We start from the raw sequence: 22,715 nt of genomic DNA, 5'->3' as shown, positions 1-22,715 counted from the left end.
ATATATATATATATATATATATATATATATATATATATATATATATATATATATATACATATATATATATATATATATATATATTATCCCTGGGGATAGGGGATTAAGAATACTTCCCACGTATTCCCTGCGTGTCGTAGAAGGCGACTAAAAGGGGAGGGAGCGGGGGGCTGGAAATCCTCCCCTCTCGTTTTTTTTTTTTTTTTTTTTTTTTTTTTTTTTTAAATTTTCCAAAAGAAGGAACAGAGGGGGCCAGTTGAGGATATTCCAAAAAAGGCCCAGTCCTCTGTTCTTAGCGCTACCTCGCTAACGCGGGAAATGGCGAATAGTTTAAAAAAAAAAAAAAAATATATATGTATATATATATGTATATGTGTGTATATATATATGTATATGTATATGTATATATATATATATATATATATATATATATATATATATATATATATATATATATATATGTATGTATATATATATATATATATATATATATATATATATATATATATATATATATATATATATATATATATATATATATATATATATATGTATATATATATATATACATATATATATATATATATATATATATATATATATATATATATATATATATATATATATATATATATATATATATATATATATATATATATATATATATATATATATATATATATATACATATATATATATATATATATTATCCCTGGGGATAGGGGATTAAGAATACTTCCCACGTATTCCCTGCGTGTCGTAGAAGGCGACTAAAAGGGGAGGGAGCGGGGGGCTGGAAATCCTCAAATCTCGTTTTTTTTTTTTAATTTTCCAAAAGAAGGAACAGAGGGGGCCAGGTGAGGATATTCCAAAAAAGGCCCAGTCCTATATATATATATATATATATATATATATATATATATATATATATATATATATATATATATATATATATATATATATATATATATATTGATCCCTGGGGATAGGGGATTAAGAATACTTCCCACGTATTCCCTGCGTGTCGTAGAAGGCGACTAAAAGGGGAGGGAGCGGGGGGCTGGAAATCCTCCCATCTCGTTTTTTTTTTTAATTTTCCAAAAGAAGGAACAGAGGGGGCCAGGTGAGGATATTCCAAAAAAGGCCCAGTCCTCTGTTCTTAACGCTACCTCGCTAACGCGGGAAATGGCGAATAGTTTAAAAGAAAAGAAAGATATATATATATATATATATATATATATATATATATATATATATATATATATATATATATATATATATATATATATATATATATATATATATATATATATATATATATATATATATATATATATATATATATATATATATATATATATATATATATATATATGGGAAGGAGACTGGTGTGAGGAAGTACCAGAAGAGGCTGAGTACAGAATGGAAAAAGGTGAGAACAAAGGACGCAAGGGGAGTGGGGGAGGAATGGGATGTATTTAGGGAAGCATTGATGGCTTGCGCAAAAGATGCTTGTGGCATGAGAAGCGTGGGAGGTGGGCAGATTAGAAAGGGTTGTGAGTGGTGGGCTGAAGAGTAAGATTATCAGTGAAAGAGAAGAGAGAGGCATTTGGACGATTTTTGCAGGGAAATAATGCAAATGAGTGGGAGATGTATAAAAGAAAGCGGCAGGAGGTCAAGAGAAAGGTGCAAGAGGTGAAAAAGAGGGCAAATGAGAGTTGGGGTGAGAGAGTATCATTAAATTTTAGGGAGAATAAAAAGATGTTTTGGAAGGAGGTGAATAAAGTGCGTAAGACAAGGGAGCAAATTGGAACTTCAGTGAAGGAGGCTGATGGGGAGGTGATAACAAGTAGTGGTGATGTGAGAAGGAGATGGAGTGAGTATTTTGAAGGTTTGTTGAATGTGTTTGATGATAGAGTGGCAGATATAGGGTGTTTTGGTCGATGTGGTATGCAAAGTGAGAGGGTTAGGGAAAATGATTTGGTAAACAGAGAAGAGGTAGTAAAAGCTTTGCGGAAGATGAAAGCCGGCAAGGCAGCGGGTTTCGATGGTATTGTAGCGGAATTTATTTAAAAAGGGGGTGACTGTATTGTTGACTGGTTGGTGAGGTTATTTATTGTAAGTATGATTCATGGTGAGGTGCCTGAGGATTGGCGGAATGCGTGCATAGTGCCGTTGTACAAAGGCAAAGGGGATAAGAGTGAGTGCTCAAATTACAGAGGTATAAGTTTGTTGAGTATTCCTGGTAAATTATATGGGAGGGTATTGATTGAGAGGGTGAAGGTATGTACAGAGCATCAGATTGGGGAAGAACAGTGTGGTTTTAGAAGTGGTAGAGGATGTGTGGATCAGGTGTTTGCTTTGAAGAATGTATGTGAGAAATACTTAGAAAAGCAAATGGATTTGTATGTAGCATTTATGGATCTGGAGAAGGCATATGATAGAGTTGATAGAGATGCTCTATGGAAGGTATTAAGAATATATGGTGTAGGAGGCAAGTTGTTAGAAGCAGTGACAAGTTTTTATCGAGGATGTAAGGCATGTGTACGTGTAGGAAGAGAGGAAAGTGATTGGTTCTCAGTGAATGTAGGTTTACGTCAGGGGTGTGTGATGTCTCCACGGTTGTTTAATTTGTTTATGGAAGGTGTTGTTAGGGAGGTGAATGCAAGAGTTTTGGAAAGAGGGGCAAGTATGCAGTCTTTTGTGGATGAGAGAGCTTGGGAAGTGAGTCAGTTGTTGTTCGCTGATGATACAGCGCTGGTGGCTGATTCATGTGAGAAACTGCAGAAGCTCTCATTTGCCCTCACTTTCACCTCTTGCACCTTTCTTTTGACCTGCTGCCTCTTTCTTTTATATATCTCCCAGTCATTTGCGCTATTTCCCTGCAAAAATCGACCAAATGCCTCCCTCTTCTCTTTCACTAATAATGTTACTTCTTCATCCCACCACTCACCACCCTTTCTATTCTGGTCACCTCCCACGCTTCTCATGCCACAAGCATCTTTTGCACAAGCCATCACTGCTTCCCTAAATACATCCCATTCCTCCTCCACTCCCCTCACGTCCTTTGCTCCTGGTTCTTCCTCACACAAGTCTCCTTCCCAAGTTCACTTACTCTCACGACACTCTTCACCTCAACATTCTCTCTTATTTTCTGAAAACCTCTACAAATCTTAAGCTTTGCTTCCACAAGTTAATGATCAAGGCATTCCTCCTGTTGCACCTCTCAGCACATTAACATCCGAAGGTCTCTCTTTCACGCGCCTATCGATCAACACGTTGTCCAGTAAGACTCTGGCCATCTCTACTACTTACATACGTATACTTATGTATATCTCTCTTTTTAAACCAGGTATTCCCAATCACCAGTCACTTTTCAGCACATAAATCTACAAGCTCTTCGCCATTTACATTTACAACCCTGAACACCCCATGTACACCTATCATTCCCTCAACTGCCACATTACTCAGCTTTGCATTCAAATCACCCATCACTATAACCCGGTCTCGTGCATTACTAACACACTCACCTGGCCGCTCCCAATACACTTGCTTCTCATGATCTTTTTTCTCATGCCCAAGTGAATAAGCACCAATAATCACCCATCTCTCTCCATCCACAATCAGTTTTACCCATATCAAACCTAGAGTTTACTTTCTTACACTGTCACATACTCCCACCACTCCTGTTTCAGGAGTCGTGGTACTCCATCCCTTTCTCTTCTCCCCGCACCAACTCCTAACTTTACTCCCCAAACATTCCCAGACCACTCTTCCCCTTTACTCATGAACTTCGTTTCGCTCAGACCAAAACATCCAGGTTCCTTTCATCAAACATACTACCTATCTCTCATTTTTATCTCATTTTGGTTACATCCACTCACATTTAGACACCCCAATCTGAGCCTTCGAGGAGGATTAGCGCTACTTCTTATTACCTCCCTATTAGCGCCCTTTACCGATGTTCCCATTTGTTCTCTTGTCTCACGCACATTATCTACCTCCTTCCAAATCATCTTTTAATGCTCCCTAAAACTTAATGATACTCTCTCACCCCAACTGTCATTTGCCCTCTTTTTCACCTCATGCACCTTTCTCTTGACCTCCTGCCTCTTTCTTTTATACATCTCCCAGTCATTCTCACTACTTCCCTGCAAAAATCATCCAAACGCCTCTCTCTTCTCTTTCACTAACAATCTTACTTCTTCATCCCACCACTCATTACCCTTTTTAATCTGTCCACCTCCCACCTTTCTCATGCCACAAGCATCTTTTGCACAAGCCATCACTGCTTCTCTATGTACACCCCATTCCTCCCCCACTCCCCATACTTCATTTGCTCTCATCATCTTCCATTCTGCACTCAATCTCTCCTGAACTTCCTCACACAAGTCTCCTTTCCAAGCTCACTTATTCTCACTGGTCTCTTGGCTCCAACATTCTCTCTTCTTTTATGAAAACCTTTACAAATCTTCAACTTCGCCTCCACTAGATAATGATCAGACATCCCTTCAGTTGCCCTCTCACCACATTAGCATCCAGAAGTCTCTCTTTCGCGCGCCTATCAATTAACACGTAAGCAAATAGCGCTCTCTGGCCATTTCTCCTACTTACATAGGTATACGTATGTATATCTCTCCTTTTAAATCAGGTATTCCAAATCACCAGTCCTTTTTCAGCACACAAATCTTCAAGCTCTTCACCATTTCTGTTTACAACACTGAACGCCCCAGGTACACCAGTTATACCCTCAACTGCCACATTACTCACCTTTGCATTCAAATCACGCATCACCATAACTCGGTCTCGTGCATCAAAGCTGCTAACACACTCACTAAGTTGCTCCCACAACACTTGTCTCTCATGAGCTGTCTTTTCATGACCATTTGCATAGACACCAATAATCACCCATGTCTTTCACTTCACTCTCAGTTTTACCTATATCAATGTAAAGTTTACTTTCCTACACTCTATCACATACTCCCACAACTCCTGCTTCAAGGGTAGTGCTACTCCTTCCTTTACTCTAGTCCTCTCTCCAGCCCCTGACTTTACTCTCAAGGCTTTCCCAAACCACTCATCCCCTTTGCCCTTGAGCTTCGTTTCACTCAGAGCCAAAACATCCATGTTCCTTTCATCAAACATACTAACTATCTCTCCTTTTTTCTCGTCTTGGTTACATCCACACACATTTAAACACCCCTATCTGAGACTTTGAGGAGGATGAGCACTCCCCACATGACACCTTCTGTTTCTCCTTTTAGAATGTTAGAATACAAAGAAGGGGAGGGTTTATAGCCCCCCTCCCCTCCGCTCCCCTTCCCTGTAGTCACCTTCTACGATACGTCGGGTATCCTTGGGTTGAAAGTGGTGGTGAAGTGAGGAGATGGAGTGAGTGTTTTGAAGTTTTGTTGAACTTGTTTCATGATAGAGTCTCAGGTATACAGTTTTTTGGTCGAGATGGTGTGCGAAGTGAGAGGGTGTGGGAGAATGGTTCGGTAAACAAAGAAGAGGTAGTGAAAGCTTTGCGGAAGATGAAAGTATGTAAATCAGCGGATTTTGGTGGTATTGCAGTGGAATTCCTTAAAAAAGGGGGTGACTGTTGTTTACTCGTTGGTAAGTATATTGAATGTATGAATGATTCACGGTGAAGAGCCTGAGGATTGGTGGAATGCATGCATAGTGCGATTGTACAAAGGCAAAGGGGATAAAGGTGAGTGTTCAAATTACAGAGGCATAAGTTTGTTGAGTATTCTTGGGAAATTATATCGGAGGGTATTGATTCAGAGGGTAAAGATATGTACAGAGCATCAGATTGAGGACGAGCAGTGTGGTTTCAGCAGTGGTAGAGGATGCGTAGATCAGGTGTTTGCTTTGAAGAATATATTTGAGAAGTACGTAGAAAAACAGATGGATTTGTATGTAGCATTAATGGATCTGGAGAAAGCATATGATAGAGTTGATAAAGATGCTTTGTGGAAGGTATTAAGATTATATGGTGTGGGAGGTAAGTTGCTAGAAGCAGTGAAAAGTTTTTAGCAAGGATGTAAGGCATATGTACGAATAGGAAGAGAGGAAAGTGATTGGTTCCCAGGGAATGTCAATTATCGGCAAGGGTGCATGATGTCTCCATAGTTGTTTAATTTGTTTATGGATGGGGTTGTTAGGGAGGTGAATGAAAGAGTTTTGGAGACCAGGACAAGTATGCAGTCTGTTGTGGATGAGAGGGCTTGGGAAGTGAGTCAGTTGTTGTTTGCTGAAGATGCCGCACTAGTGACTGATTGGGTGAGAAACTGCAGAAGTGTGTGAAAGAAGAAAACTGAAAGTATATATGAATAAGAGCAAGATAATTAGGTTCAGTAGGGTTGAGGGACAAATTGATTGGGAGGTAAGTTTGATTGGAGAAAAACTGGAGGAAATGAAGTGTTTTAGATATATGGGAGTGGATCTAGCAGCGGATGTAACCCTGGAAGCTGAATTGAGTCTTAGGGTGGGGGAGGGGGCGAAGGTTCTGGGAGCATTGACAGTGTGAGGAACGCGAGAACGTTATCTCGGAGAGCAAAAATGGGTATGTTTTAAGGAATAGTGGTTCTAACAATGATATATGGTTGCGAGGCACAGGCTATAGATAGAGTTGTGCAGAGGAGAGTGGATGTTGATGTTTGAGGACAATATTTGGTGTGAGGTGCTTTGATCGAGTAAGTCATGAAAGAGTAAGAGGTGTGGTAATATAAAGATTGTGGTTGAAAGAGCAGAAGAGGGTGTATTGAAATAGTTTGGTCACATGGAGGGACTGAGTGAGGAAAGATTGACGAAGAGGATATATGTGTCAGAGGTGGAGGGAACGAGGAGAAGTGGGAGACCAAACTGGAGGAGGAAAGATGGAGTGAAAAAGATTATGAGTGATCGGGGCCTTAACATGCAGGAGGGTGAAAGGCGTGCAAGGAATAGAGTGAATTGGAACGATGTGGTATACCGGGGTCTACATGCTGTCAGTGGAATAAACCAGGGCATGTGAAGCGTCTGGGGTAAACAATCGAACGTTTTGTAGGGCCTAGATATGGAAAGGGAGCTGTGGTTTCGGTGCATTATACATGACAGCTGGAGACTGAGTGTGAACAAATGTGCCCTTTGTTGTCTTTTCCCTGCGCTACTACGCTCGCGCCGGCGCCGGGGGTTGGGGTTGCTGTTTTTCATGTGTGGTGGAGTGGCAATGGAGATGGATGAAGGCAGCAAGTATGAATATGTACATGTGTCTATATGTATATGTTTGTGTATGTATATGTATGTATACGTTGAAGTGTATAGTTATGTATATATGCGTGTATGGGCGTTTATGTATATACATTTGTATGTTGGTGGTTTGGCCCATTTTTTCGTCTGTTTTGTTGCCAGGTACCCATTTCATCGACCAGGTACCCATTTCATCGCATGTTTGTCTGTATATTTCTTACATCTTATCGTGTAGTGAGGTTTAGTCTGTGTACTGTGTACTGCCTTCTCATACCAATGCCAGGAGTCATCTGGATGCATCACCACATTACATTTGAAGAACGTACTCGCTCTACCAAGCAAATTCACCTGTTAATACCTACTGGAAATCCATCTCATATGCTTGATTCAACTGAAATGTGAATAATGTCATGACTCGCTGCCTTTCGTCATAAAATCATTCCAGCAGCTGTTCCAGGAAACGTCAGTAATGATCTTTGACTCATATATACCCACCGGTAGTCCCTCACTTACCATGATCAGAGGGTTGTGTCATAGAACACTCGAGTCGAGTGCACTACAACTGAATCACTGGGGATGTAATAAGAAGGGTAGGAAGCAGTGTTTCCAACATATCAAAATGTAAAGAAAAAAGGCGTAATCTGCTTTAGAGTCTATGGTTAGAGTTGGAGTTTTCTGCATTTTAAAAGCCACGTAAGTTCCAAGATAAACCTATTACAAGAGATATAATTCAGGCAAAATCTAAGCTACGTAAAGTTTTGGATCATCTGCTGTTCAATTTTTTCAGATGCTGAGAGACAAAATGTATGACGTATAGAGTATTGATGCGTATGAGCTAAAGAAAGATGTGATTGCTAACGACGGACAGATGACGTGCAAAACAATTTGTAAGCGTCTGCTACGCTTCGGTAACAAGACCTATGTATATAAAGGATAATGAGGAATAATAACGAAGACGACTAGTGCCCAGGGTAACTTTCGAAGTACAAGAATTTTTAATTTCAACGAACCTTAGTCTAACTTGTCTCGTTGTCACGAATGAGATTTATGTTACGACTCAAGGTCTGCCATCTAGCCGGGGTAAAGCAACATAAGCTCAACATAACCTGCATATCATTTGCATCATATGTAAACGAACTAATTTTCTACATCATGAATTTGAATTGAAACTAAAGACTGGAGGATAAATCCTGATATAAAGGAGATGATGGAAGGCCTCATGAAAGAAAATATAAATGCTATGAATGACGAAGACTGGGAAGATTGGAACCACATATGTCACAAATATAAGTTACTGTGGTGCTTTTCGACATTCTGGTTATGCATATTTTTTCTGTAGTTTTTTTGTCCTTTTGTGTCTTTAAAGTGAATGTGGCGACTCCATAAATATCTTTAGTCCCTCAATTTGTGGTATACAAGAGGATTCTGCTCCACGATATAGTGCATAGGAAGGAAAAATACTGTACTAAAATTGTGATACTCGAGGAAGTCATGAGTTATGAAGGAATTACACGGGGAAAATTCTAGTTTGGAGGAGTAGAAAACTGGAACAATAACACTGGGTGATTACAGCAGTACTTGGCAGAATGATAGAAATATGACAACAAAATGCGAATCAGCTGCAAGATGATCAATCTTCTTACATGATGAATTAAAGCATTAACGCTATACACAGCGTGAAAACCTGGGAAGAGAACAGATAAACTGGGCTACCTGATGTGAGGTTTTCAAGTGAACAGATGACAAAATGATGCACTTAGTCATTCAGGAATTGTCAACTGTCCTCTGTATTGTCATCGACCTTTCTGCATCTTTCTCTCTTTTGCTCACTTTGATCAATTAGTCAAATGACTTTTCACATAAAACAATTTATCAATGATTACTTGAAAGTAGGTGTGTTAATAGCGAAACAAAACGCAAATTGTGATCATAATAAGAACCTGTAATCTAACCATTCTCAGATACTAGTGCGTACACGTTAATAAGCAAGCACTTGTTACTCTTTCAAAGACTTGTTAACCCCAGGGGCTTCTCCTTGCAGAAACGGGCAATTCTTGGGTAGTGCAAACTACTTGGAGGCTGGCCAGGTTCACCCACTCATACGTGAAAGTGATTAAGAGAGCCAACCTTCCGATGGAGACTAGATCAGCGGGGAAAGCAGGTCAGCAAGGGACACATACCGGGTTAATCAACAGCAGCCGCGACAGCAGCAGCAGCAACAGCAAGGTCTTTCCCTGTGGAGAGGGACTGACTGTATTTCATTTGGAGACACAAAACGATGCTCGCTTGTTTAAGCAGGTGAGGAGCATGCAATCTGTCTTTCATGTTAACAATTTTGGGATTTCAGAAAGTGATACACAAATCTTGCTTAATATATCCTAACTTTTTGCTTGGTTAGGCCAAACAACTTCCTCATCTCACCGCTAACTACCCATTCTGGGATGTCCACATCCCACCTTCCACATGCCCTCCACTCTGCCATATTTCATCCAAAGTCTCGCTGTATCTTCGTTACAAACCTTTTTCCAACTTTACTCAACTTTACCACCCTCTTCCCACTCATGTCATTCCCTGTTTTCTCAAAGCCACTGCAAACTGTAACACTTGCCTCCACAAAGAAATGATATAATCATTCATATCCTGCAATTGGTTATTTGCACGCCCAGCATTTAGTACACAATCCAATTTTGCCTGCATACTACGATCCACACTTAATTACATAGTCATGAAGACGTCTTATTCTAACCAGGTATTACCGATTCGTATAAAGCTCATATGCCGACGAGGTGATATCTACTTTCACATGCAGATTACTGCATGCTCCTCAACAGCACATACCATCAACTACAACATTACCCATTCTTACATGCAAATCTTCCCCCATCAAATCGGTGACGCACTCACGCATCTACCATCAAAACATTTGCCTTTCTTCTTCATTCCTCTAACTGACGATCGCCTACCTACTGCAGTCCACTTTCATTTTACCCACATCGGTTAGAACGTTTTCCTTACATTCTTTCATATTTTCCTACAACTCCCTCTTCAACATCTAAGTAAACAGCGCAATACATCCCTCTCTCGTGCTGATACTCGATGCCTGGGGACAACTGAGCATAATTTGTCACGTGAAGGCATTCAACACCCATATGCCCCTGATCCATACCACAAACTAAAACTTTACCTCATGGCTGGAATTCTAATTTCGTAAATATACGGGCTGAGAGATTACTTGTAAGCATTCTCGAGATACTTTGCATCTTTCTTTCGATACATGTAACACCTTTCACAGTTACCTTTCCTCATCCCATTCCCTTCACCGTTGTTTCTAAACACTTACCCTTAATGAACATCCTTTAGGAAATATTCTTTAACACTCTTGCTTTTTACTTGCCTCTGACATAATTCACTCTCACCTTTTAACACCTGTCCTTGATACCTTTTATCTAGCGCATTTTTCTTTACGTTAGATCCTCAACATCCGCTCCTAACACTCGCTCTTCAACGCTTGGTCTTGCAGATGTTCCCCGTTATGTCTGTGGACGCCAGCTGGCTACTGGTGACGGCTGCCGCCCGCGTGACTGAGTACTTGGGCAAACTTTACCTCCCCCTCGACAGTAGGGTAAGAGATAGAGCTCTTTAATTATACCTCAACGGTAGGGTAAGTTAAAGACATCCCTTACCTTCTCAACAGTAGGGTAAGTGGTATACCTCCTACACTTCCCTTTCAACAGAACGGAAAGCGGTGGAGCTCATCTACACTCCCCGACTCTCAACAGGAGATTAATAGCACACCTCTTGTACATTCCTACCCTACAGTCGGCCGCGTGTCTTTTAATCATCAGGGAATATCAAAGGTTAGTTATCTCTACGTCTGCCACTACCGTATCATGGCTGCAGTGACTGACTCACGAAAAGTGGCAACCAACTCCGTCCCACCAGTAAGGTAAGTGGTCATCAACTTCTCCCTCAGCCTTTTTGAAATGACTACCATCTTCCAGTTATGTGTTGGGTAGGTGGTGGTCAAAATGACTACCATCTTCCAGTTATGTGTTGGGTAGGTGGTGGTCAAAATGACTACCATCTTCCAGTTATGTGTTGGGTAGGTGGTGGCCAAAATGACTACCATCTTCCAGTTATGTCTTGGGTAGGTGGTGGTCAAAATTCAGAGAAAAATTCAGCCGACTGTGTTCATTTGTAGAAAAGAGCAGCGGCCACATCCCCGTCAGTATGTGTTTAACTGGCAGCTACATCCCCGTCAGTAGATGGGTGACGAACAGCCATATCTCTGTCGGTAGAACGGTAACTGGCAGTCACATCCCAGTCAGTAGATTAGTGATGGGTAGCCACATCTCCGTTAGTAGAACGGTGACTGGCAACCACATCCCAGTCAACAGATGCGTGACTGATTGCCACATCCCCGTCAACAGATGGGTGACTGACTGCCACATCCCCGTCAACAGATGGGTGACTGATTGCCACATCCCCGTCAACAGATGGGTGACTGACTGCCACATCCCCGTCAACAGATGGGTGACTGACTGCCACATCCCCGTCAACAGATGGGTGACTGACTGCCACATCCCCGTCAACAGATGGGTGACTGACTGCCACATCCCCGTCAACAGATGGGTGACTGACTGCCACATCCCCGTCAACAGATGGGTGACTGACTGCCACATCCCCGTCAACAGATGGGTGACTGACTGCCACATCCCCGTCAACAGATGGGTGATTGACTGCCACATCCCCGTCAACAGATGGGTGACTGACTGCCACACCCCCGTCAATAGATTGGTGACTGACTGCCACATCCCCGTCAACAGATGGGTGACTGACTGCCACATCCCCGTCAATAGATGGGTGACTGACTGCCACATCCCCGTCAATAGATGGGTGACTGGCAGCCACACCCCTGTCAACAGCTGGGTGACAGGCAGTTACATTTTCGGCAGTAGATAGGTCACTGGTAGCCACATCCCCGTCAGTAGATATGTTGCTTGCAGCCACATCTCCGTCAGCAGATGAGTGACAGACAGCCACATCCCTGTAAGTAGATCTGTTACTGGCAGCCACATACCCGTCAGTAGGTCGGTGACTGGCAGCCACACCATCTGAGATGTGTTCTAGATAGCAGCGGGCCATCAGACTACGTTAAGTTTCTCTCTACATTTCTTTTTATATTCTGTTTGGATAAAAGTTCTGGAGTAATGACCGTAAGTAAGGACGACAAGGGAGAGGCAAGAGATATGCATACCAACCTTACATGGATTATATATCAAAGGAACATCTGAAGAATAATTTACTGGTACTGTAATTATGGAAATGCTTCCTTGTATGAGCGTTTGATACCGCTTTTCCTTGTTCGCTAAATGGACACAACCGTTTACATACCGTATGTAATTGTTAGCATGAAACATGCACAAATACGGGGTAACATGAAAGCAAGACTTACCGTAAAGACATAATTAGTAATTACAAATATTCATGAGAAGCACACACACACACACACACACACACACACACACACACACACACACACACACACACACACACACAAAGATCTTCACAGCCTGAGAGAGAGTGTAGAAAGATAAGTAAACAACACGAAACAAAATAAGAAAAACTATAAAGAAGTGAGAGGTGGGAGGAGAGCTTTGTTCAACTTAAAGTTAAGCTGAGGTAAAAGATAGTGAACTAGTGACACTCTTCTGTCTAATGCTCTGAACAAGGCGAAACTAACAAATGGAGTCTCACAGGACTCAGCGTTAGATATCAATGATCTGTGTAGATTATTTCTAAGAAGGAATTGAATCACGTGTGAATAAGTGTTTGGGTGATATCAGAATTATGTAAGAGGTGAGGTGCATTCATGAGTGAGTTAGCTTGGAAATAGATTGGGAGTAGTCACGACATTAGTCACCTAAATAGGGACTGATTCTTAATCTTCAAGAGGTATAAGATAATGAATATAGAAAGGAAGAAATCCATCCAAATAATACACCAAGGTAAGAGTAAGTGCAGGGATGAGATGCATCATGGTTGTCATCCTCAAGGACTGACCATTCACTCCTTTGTTTTACTCACTGTAAATGGGTAATGCAAAACAAAGCATCAATCAGAAATGTATTAACACATTATCTATCTCATATGTCAATATAATACGAGCAAAAACTAAAATGAAATTATTGGAGAAGATATAATCCAAGTGTATATACGAAATAAACAGCATGTCCACAATTCCTGGGTTCATAGCAACTTGTGCTAATCGGTGGGTCAGGCCAACTTAAGTCTTAACAATCTCGCATATTCTTGAACTGACGTGGCCCTGTGACCTGCGTTACAGCGTCATTCGGACTTTAGACTCAATGTAGTCTATTAAGGGGTATATATGATACCTCCAGCCGTTCAGTGAAGACCTCATCCTATCCTTTTACGATCCAAGTGCCGTCCACTGGAGACCTCACACTGTCTCCTCAGAGATGTCCTTGGGTGAATAACAGGTCACCACAGACCTCAGTCGACTGTCACCATACCCAAGCTGCTCACAGGAAACCTCTAGTCCCTCCGGACCTTAGCAGCCGAGGCAAAGACCATCTGAAAGACTCTGGTATACAACAGTTTGCCATACTGTGTGGCTTTATGTTACAATCAGTTTTAGTGGTTAACCAATCACAGGTACCTAATAAAAGATTTATCGTGACCGTTACTAACGTTTGTCACTTTTCTGTAATAACACATCACAAACATTTATGATTCATCTCATTTGCAAGATGTATGTAGAATTTTGTTACAACACACGTCAACTTAGTTACTGAAGGTAAACCTGTCCAGCAGTCAAACAATCTCACGTAACTTCATGCTAGTCTTGGAACCACTTAAGCTCGTCCATGCCAATGTATCATCTTCTACTTTTGTATGTAATCACAACAACAAGAGGATTCGAGGATTCTTCACATCCTGCTGTCTGTAGACTGTGAGTGACCCATCGCTCTGATTTTCTGGTGCGATCTGTGTCCGTCTTGAAGTGCTGCATCTCTTCTCTCTTACCCACTTTCACTTTTCAGCCAATCGCATACTTTTTCTTGTTTTACCTAAACCAATAACCTCTTAGCCCTCAACTCACTTGACAGTTGTACACTGTACAGTTAAGGTGACGGGTGCCACTGCTAAATGGTTCGAATTGCTGCACCGTAGGTTAACTTGTCACTTACTGCGTCGTACTTCAACCATGTCTCATTTTGACTAAGATTTACTCTTGCCATGTTCATTTCGTGAATTAATGTTACATCATAACATCTCAATTAATTTCTTACGTAATTTTACTGGAGAGTATATACCATACACTTGGAAAAGTTGATATTCAATTATGATTCACTATTAATGTGCGATAAACCTGTTGATTAATTGTAAGTCACAACATTGAAAGATTAAGATGCTTAAGATTCTAAGTAATATGATATATGGGAGGAGGAGAAGCTCAAACGTAACAGTGGCGGTGATTTAACGATGCAGAAATGTGTAACAAACCAGAGAAAACATACATTGAAACAATAATGAAGGAAGTAACAATAAGGATGGTTCATGAAACATTATAGCATACACCTCGCAGATATGGTAGTCCTTATAATGGGATTTTTCAGTTATGGGGAGTTCGACTAGGGAATTTTGGATGTTCATGGTGACAGAATAATGAAGACCCAATTCAAAGAGGATATACAGGATGATGTTTCACACCAGCATGTCACTGAACACACCTAGGATTAGAGGGAGTGATACACCATCATGCTAGAAATTCTCCCTAGATATAGTTGCATGACTGCTGAGAAGAGAGATGATTCATTAACCAGAAAAAGTGATCATGTAATTCGATAGAGTGATTCTTTTAATGAATGACGATTCAAAGACGAGATATGAACGTGGAAATTTCACAGAATTAAAGAACTTCTCTTGTAACATTGACAAGGAAATCTAGCTCAGCAGTCAGGACCAGGGTACTGTTGTAGAAGGTTCTCTGAACTAAGCAAGGTTAAAATAGGAACATAAGTAGCTTTAACCTGAAGTATAGAGGCAAAGTTTTAAAAGAATGGAGGCTTAGTTTAACAAAAGATATCAAAAAGCCAAGGAACTAAGCAATGTCCTGTGTCGAAGATACAAACAGTACCCTAGTCAGTCGGTATTCAGAAAGTATAAGCAATACATGAACATGCCAGAATGAGAAAGGAGCGATAAAGAAACAATGAAAGTCATATTGTGCACAAGGCTGGAGACATTCAAAATTTTTCCACAAATTCAACAGGAACAGATTGCCAGTTAAAGACTAAAAGGGAGGGTTCTTATGTTTTTGCCCTGACTGATGAAATAAATGTCTCTGGCAAAGAAATGGCGTGTTATTGCCCTACACTGCGAATGGTTTCATGAAGACATGAATCACGAGTTCTAATGAATTACTGAAGAGGTAAGACAGCTTACTGCCAGCATTATAACGCAACAACTTTTTAAAACTGAACCAATAAAAGAGATTTGTCGCGGTGAACAGCGTTTGTGTCGAGCACTGAAGCAGCATGAGAGGTATATCATGAGGACAGCGTCTGTGTCAAGCAATGAAGCAGTATGAGATGCATGTCATGAAGACAGAGTCTATGTCAACCAATACAGCAATATGAGAGGCATGTAATGATGACAAACTCTGTGTCGACCACTAGGAAAGGTACACCATGACAACAGCGTCTATGTCGAATACTGAAGATATATGAAGGTAATATAATCATGATAGCGTGTCTATAGACAAGTGAGGCAATATGACAACGTCTGTGATGGTTATTAGCTTCACTTCTTATGAATATTTCATGGAAGACGGGGTCGGCACTCATTACTTATACAGTCTCACAGCGATAAGGTATTGTTTACCAGACAATCAGTAATATCTTAAGAGAGCGTAGATACTGTGACATGAATATAAGTTATAATACTATTGATCTCTGAAGTTTGCTTTCTCTTTTCCTATGTTTCATTTCTGTTTTACAAGAGAATATATTTTCATTTTGTTCTTTTCATTTCAAAGACACATATGTAATATATCACAAAGATATTCTCACGGACAAATTTCCACATCAAGGTCGAATCTGAATTGAATTATAGAGACGTTAATGAGAGAGGAAAAGAATAGCATATACAGCCTTTGGAAGATGTGAAAAACATATCTTTTAGAATGCGCCAGGCCATACTATTGGAAAAAACATGAGATGGCAGAGAATTTCAAATCCTCGAGATGTAAGGAAAGAAACTGTTATCAAAACGGTCTACCCTTCAGTTGCTACACACACACACACACACACACATATATATCCATATATATATATATATATATATATATATATATATATATATATATATATATATATATATATATATATATATATATATTTTTTTTTTTATACTTTCTCGCTGTCTCCCGCGTTTGCGAGGTAGCGCAAGGAAACAGACGAAAGAAATGGCCCAACCCCCCCCCCCATACACATGTATATACATACGTCCACACACGCAAATATACATACCTACACAGCTTTCCATGGTTTACCCCAGACGCTTCACATGCCTTGATTCAATCCACTGACAGCACGTCAATCCCGGTATACCACATCGCTCCAATTCACTCTATTCCTTGCCCTCCTTTCACCCTCCTGCATGTTCAGGCCCCGATCACACAAAATCTTTTTCACTCCATCTTTCCACCTCCAATTTGGTCTCCCTCTTCTCTTTGCTCCCTCCACCTCCGACACATATATCCTCTTGGTCAATCTTTCCTCACTCATCCTCTCCATGTGCCCAAACCACTTCAAAACACCCTTTTCTGCTCTCTCAACCACGCTCTTTTTATTTCCACACATCACTCTTACCCTTACGTTACTCACTCGATCAAACCACCTCACACCACACATTGTCCTCAAACATCTCATTTCCAGCACATCCATCCTCCTGCGCACAACTCTATCCATAGCCCACGCCTCGCAACCATACAACATTGTTGGAACCACTATTCCTTCAAACATACCCATTTTTGCTTTCCGAGATAATGTTCTCGACTTCCACACATTCTTCAAGGCCCCCAGAATTTTCGCCCCCTCCCCCACCCTATGATCCACTTCCGCTTCCATGGTTCCATCCGCTGCCAGATCCACTCCCAGATATCTAAAACACTTCACTTCCTCCAGTTTTTCTCCATTCAAACTCACCTCCCAATTGACTTGACCCTCAACCCTACTGTACCTAATAACCTTGCTCTTATTCACATTTGCTCTTAACTTTCTTCTTCCACACACTTTACCAAACTCAGTCACCAGCTTCTGCAGTTTCTCACATGAATCATCCACCAGCGCTGTATCATCAGCGAACAACAACTGACTCACTTCCCAAGCTCTCTCATCCCCAACAGACTTTATACTTGCCCCTCTTTCCAAAACTCTTGCATTTACCTCCCTAACAACCCCATCCATAAACAAATTAAACAACCATGGAGACATCACACACCCCTGCCGCAAACCTACATTCACTGAGAACCAATCACTTTCCTCTCTTCCTACACGTACACATGCCTTACATCCTCGATAAAAACTTTTCACTGCTTCTAACAACTTTCCTCCCACACCATATATTCTTAATACCTTCCACAGAGCATCTCTATCAACTCTATCATATGCCTTCTCCAGATCCATAAATGCTACATACAAATCCATTTGCTTCTCTAAGTATATATATATATATATATATATATATATATATATATATATATATATATATATATATATATATATATATATGTAGGAAGAGAGGAAAGTGATTGGTTCTCAGTGAATGTAGGTTTGCGGCAGGGGTGTGTGATGTCTCCATGGTTGTTTAATTTGTTTATGGATGGGGTTGTTAGGGAGGTGAATGCAAGAGTTTTGGAAAGAGGGGCAAGTATGAAGTCTGTTGGGGATGAGAGAGCTTGGGAAGTGAGTCAGTTGTTGTTCGCTGATGATACAGCGCTGGTGGCTGATTCATGTGAGAAACTGCAGAAGCTGGTGACTGAGTTTGGAAAAGTGTGTGGAAGAAGAAAGTTAAGAGTAAATGTGAATAAGAGCAAGGTTATTAGGTACAGTAGGGTTGAGGGTCAAGTCAATTGGGAGGTGAGTTTGAATGGAGAAAAACTGGAGGAAGTAAAGTGTTTTAGATATCTGGGAGTGGATCTGGCAGCGGATGGAACCATGGAAGCGGAAGTGGATCATAGGGTGGGGGAGGGGGCGAAAATTCTGGGAGCCTTGAAGAATGTGTGGAAGTCGAGAACATTATCTCGGAAAGCAAAAATGGGTATGTTTGAAGGAATAGTGGTTCCAACAATATTGTATGGTTGCGAGGCGTGGGCTATGGATAGAGTGGTGCGCAGGAGGATGGATGTGCTGGAAATGAGATGTTTGAGGACAATGTGTGGTGTGAGGTGGTTTGATCGAGTAAGTAACGTAAGGGTAAGAGAGATGTGTGGAAATAAAAAGAGCGTGGTTGAGAGAGCAGAAGAGGGTGTTTTGAAATGGTTTGGGCACATGGAGAGAATGAGTGAGGAAAGATTGACCAAGAGGATATATGTGTCGGAGGTGGAGGGAACGAGGAGAAGAGGGAGACCAAATTGGAGGTGGAAAGATGGAGTGAAAAAGATTTTGTGTGATCGGGGCCTGAACATGCAGGAGGGTGAAAGGAGGGCAAGGAATAGAGTGAATTGAAGCGATGTGGTATACCGGGGTTGACGTGCTGTCAGTGGATTGAATCAGGGCATGTGAAGCGTCTGGGGTAAACCATGGAAAGCTGTGTAGGTATGTATATTTGCGTGTGTGGACGTATGTATATACATGTGTATGGGGGTGGGTTGGGCCATTTCTTTCGTCTGTTTCCTTGCGCTACCTCGCAAACGCGGGAGACAGCGACAAAGCAAAAAAAAAAAAAAAAAATATATATAAATGGGGATAGGGGAGAAAGAATACTTCAAACGTATTACCTGCATGTCGTAGAAGGCGACTAATAAGGAAGGAACGGGGGCTGGAAATCCTCCCCTCTCATTTTTAATTTTCCAGAAAAAGGAACAGATAAGGGGGCCAAGTGAGGATATTCCCTCGAAGGCTCACTCCTCTGTTCTTAACACTGCCTCGCAAACGCGGGAAATGGCGAGTAGTATGAAATATATATATATATATATATATATATATATATATATATATATATATATATATATATATATATATATATATATATATATATATATACTTTTATATATTTTGCTTTGTCGCTGTCTCCGGCGTTGCGAGGCAGCGCAAGGAAACAGACGAAAGAAATGGCTCAACCCACCACCATACACAGGTATATACATACACGTCCACACACGCAAATGTACATACCCATACATCTCAATGTACACATATATATACACACAGAGACACATACATATAAACACATGCACACAATTCACACTGTCTGCCTTTATTCATTCTTATCGCCACCTCGCCACACATGGAATAACATCCCCCTCCCCCCCTCATGTGTGCGAGGTAGCGCTAGGAAAGGACAACAAAGGCCCCATTCGTTCACACTCAGTCTCTAGCTGTCATGCAATAATGCCCGACACCACAGCCCCCTTTCCACATCTAGGCCCCACAGAACTTTCCATGGTTTACCCCAGACGCTTCACATGCCCTGATTCAATCCATTGACAGCACGTCGACCCCGGTATACCACATGGATCCAATTCACTCTATTCCTTGCCCGCCTTTCACCCTCCTGCATGTTCAGGCCCCGATCACTCAAAATCTCTTTCACTCCATTTTTCCACCTCCAATTTGGTCTCCCTCTTCTCCTCGTTCCCTCCACCTCCGACACATATATCCTCTTGGTCAATCTTTCCTCACTCATTCTCTCCATGTGACCAAACCATTTCAAAACACCCTCTTCTGCTCTCTCAACCACGCTCTTTTTATTTCCACACATCTGTCTTACACTTACATTACTTACTCGATCAAACCACCTCACACCACATATTATCCTCAAACATCTCATTTCCAGCACATCCACCCTTCTGCGCACAACTCTATCCATTGCCCACGCCTCGCAACCATACAACATTGTTGGAACCACTATTCCTTCAAACATACCCATTTTTGCTTTCGGAGATAATGTTCACGACTTCCACACATTCTTCAAGGCTCCCAGGATTTTCGCCCCCTCCCCCACCCTGTGATTCACTTCCGCTTCCATGGTTCCATCCGCTGCCAGATACACTCCCAGATATCTAAAACACTTTACTTCCTCCAGTTTTTTCTCCATTCAAACTTACCTCCCAATTGACTTGACCCTCAACCCTACTTTACCTAATAACCTTGCTCTTATTCACATTTACTCTTAACTTTCTTCTTTCACACACTTTACCAAACTCAGTCACCAGCTTCTGCAGTTTCTCACATGAATCAGCCACCAGCACTGTATCATCAGTGAACAACAAATGACTCACTTCCCAAGCTCTCTCATCCCCAACAGACTTCATACTTGCCTCTCTTTCCAAAACTCTTGCATTTACCTCCCTAACAACCCTATCCATAAACAAATTAAACAACCATGGAGACATCACACACCCCTGCCGCAAACCTACATTCACTGAGAACCAATCACTTTCCTCTCTTCCTACACGTACACATGCCTTACATCTTCGATAAAAACTTTTCACTGCTTCTAACAACTTGCCTCCCATATCATATATTCTTAGTACCTTCCACAGAGCATCTCTATCAACTCTATCATATGCCTTCTCCAGATCCATAAATGCTACATACAAATCCATTTACCTTTCTAAGTATTTCTCACATACATTCTTCAAAGCAAACACCTGATCCACACATCCTCTACCATATATATATATATATATATATATATATATATATATATATATATATATATATATATATATATATTCTATAACAATTTGTCGCTGTCTCCCGCGTCAGCGAGGTAGCGCAAGGAAACAGAAGAATGAATGGCCCAACTCACCCATATACACATGTATATTCATACACGTCCACACACGAACATATACGTACCTATACATTTCAACGTATACATACATATATACATACACAGACATATGCATATATACACATTCACATAACTCATACTTGCTGCCTTTATTCATTCCCGTCACCACCCCGCCACACATGAAATGACAACCCCTTCCCCCTACATGCACGCGTGGTAGCGCTAGGAAAAGACAACAAAGGCACCGAAACCACAGCTCCCTTTCCACATCCAGGCTCCTCAAAACTTTCAATGGTTTACGCCAGACGCTTTACATGCCCTAGTTCAATCCACTGATAGCACGTCGACCCCGGTATACCACATCGTTAAAATTCAACTATTCCTTGCACGCCTTTTACCCTCCTGCATGCTCAGGACCCAGTCGCTCAAAATCTTTTTTACACCATCTTTCCACCTCCACTTTGGTCTCCCACTTCTCCTCGTTCCCTCCACCTATGACACATATATCTTCTTTGTTAATCTTTCCTCACTCATTCTCTCCATGTGACCAAACCATTTCAAAACACCCTCTTCTGCTCTCTCAACCACACACTTTTTATTACCACACATCTCTCTTACCCTTTCATTGCTTACTCGATCAAACCACCTTACACCACATATTGTCCTCAGACACCACATAGTGTCCTCGAACATCTCATTTAAAACACATCCACCCTTCTTCGCACAACTCTATCTATAGCCCACGCCTCGCAAACATATAACATTATTGGAACCACTATTCCATCAAATATACCCATTTTTGCTTTCCGAAATAATGTTCTCGACTTCCACACATTTTTCAACGCTCCCAGAACTTTCGCTCCCTTCCCTCCCCTGTGACTCACTTCCGCCTCCATGGTTCCATCCGCTGCCAAATCCACTCCCAGATATCTAAAACACTACACTTCCTATAGTTTTTTCCATCCAAACTTACCTTCCAATTGACCTGTCCCTCAATTCTACTGTACCTAATAACTTTGCTCTTATGTATGTAGTTTGAGTTTGGCCGACAAATGAAAATTTACCAATATGTCTCCCCTTACTTAACAATTTTGTACCTTCCATCAAATTTACTGCAGAAAATGAGAATAATGGTATGTTACCATTTATAGATTGCATGATCCATAGACAAGGAAACAAGTTTAAGGTTAGCATATACAGAAAACCCACCAATGTGTGCTCATATATCCATCATTACTCATCTCATCATGAGAGAGTTAAATTATCATCATTTCAATCTGTTTTCCTTAGGGCATTACGTATTCGCAGTCCAGAGTTTATTGATGATGAGTTTAAGAAGATATATTCTATTGGATTTAAGTTAAAGTACCCTAGATCTTTTCATTGATAAAATCCTTAAGTTAGCAAAGAGATCATTTTATAGAGATGAGCCC

General features: G+C 41.0%; 1 protein-coding gene across 1 annotated transcript in view; it reads left to right on the top strand.

Annotated features, from left to right (window-relative positions):
• The window catches only part of LOC139751735 (probable glutamate receptor), a 181,138-nt gene that overhangs the window by 94,471 nt on the left and 63,952 nt on the right, over nucleotides 1-22,715 (top strand). The window contains exons 2-3 of the mRNA XM_071667288.1: nucleotides 9,275-9,531; nucleotides 10,754-10,855. Coding sequence (XP_071523389.1) covers nucleotides 9,275-9,531; nucleotides 10,754-10,855 — 359 coding nt within the window. The remainder of the gene's footprint in view (nucleotides 1-9,274; nucleotides 9,532-10,753; nucleotides 10,856-22,715) is intronic.

This window comes from Panulirus ornatus, chromosome 12 (assembly GCF_036320965.1).
Source record: "Panulirus ornatus isolate Po-2019 chromosome 12, ASM3632096v1, whole genome shotgun sequence".
Lineage (NCBI taxonomy): Eukaryota > Metazoa > Arthropoda > Malacostraca > Decapoda > Palinuridae > Panulirus > Panulirus ornatus.
The sequence above is the reverse complement of the archived record's forward strand: the minus strand, read 5'-3'. Positions and strand labels throughout refer to the sequence as shown.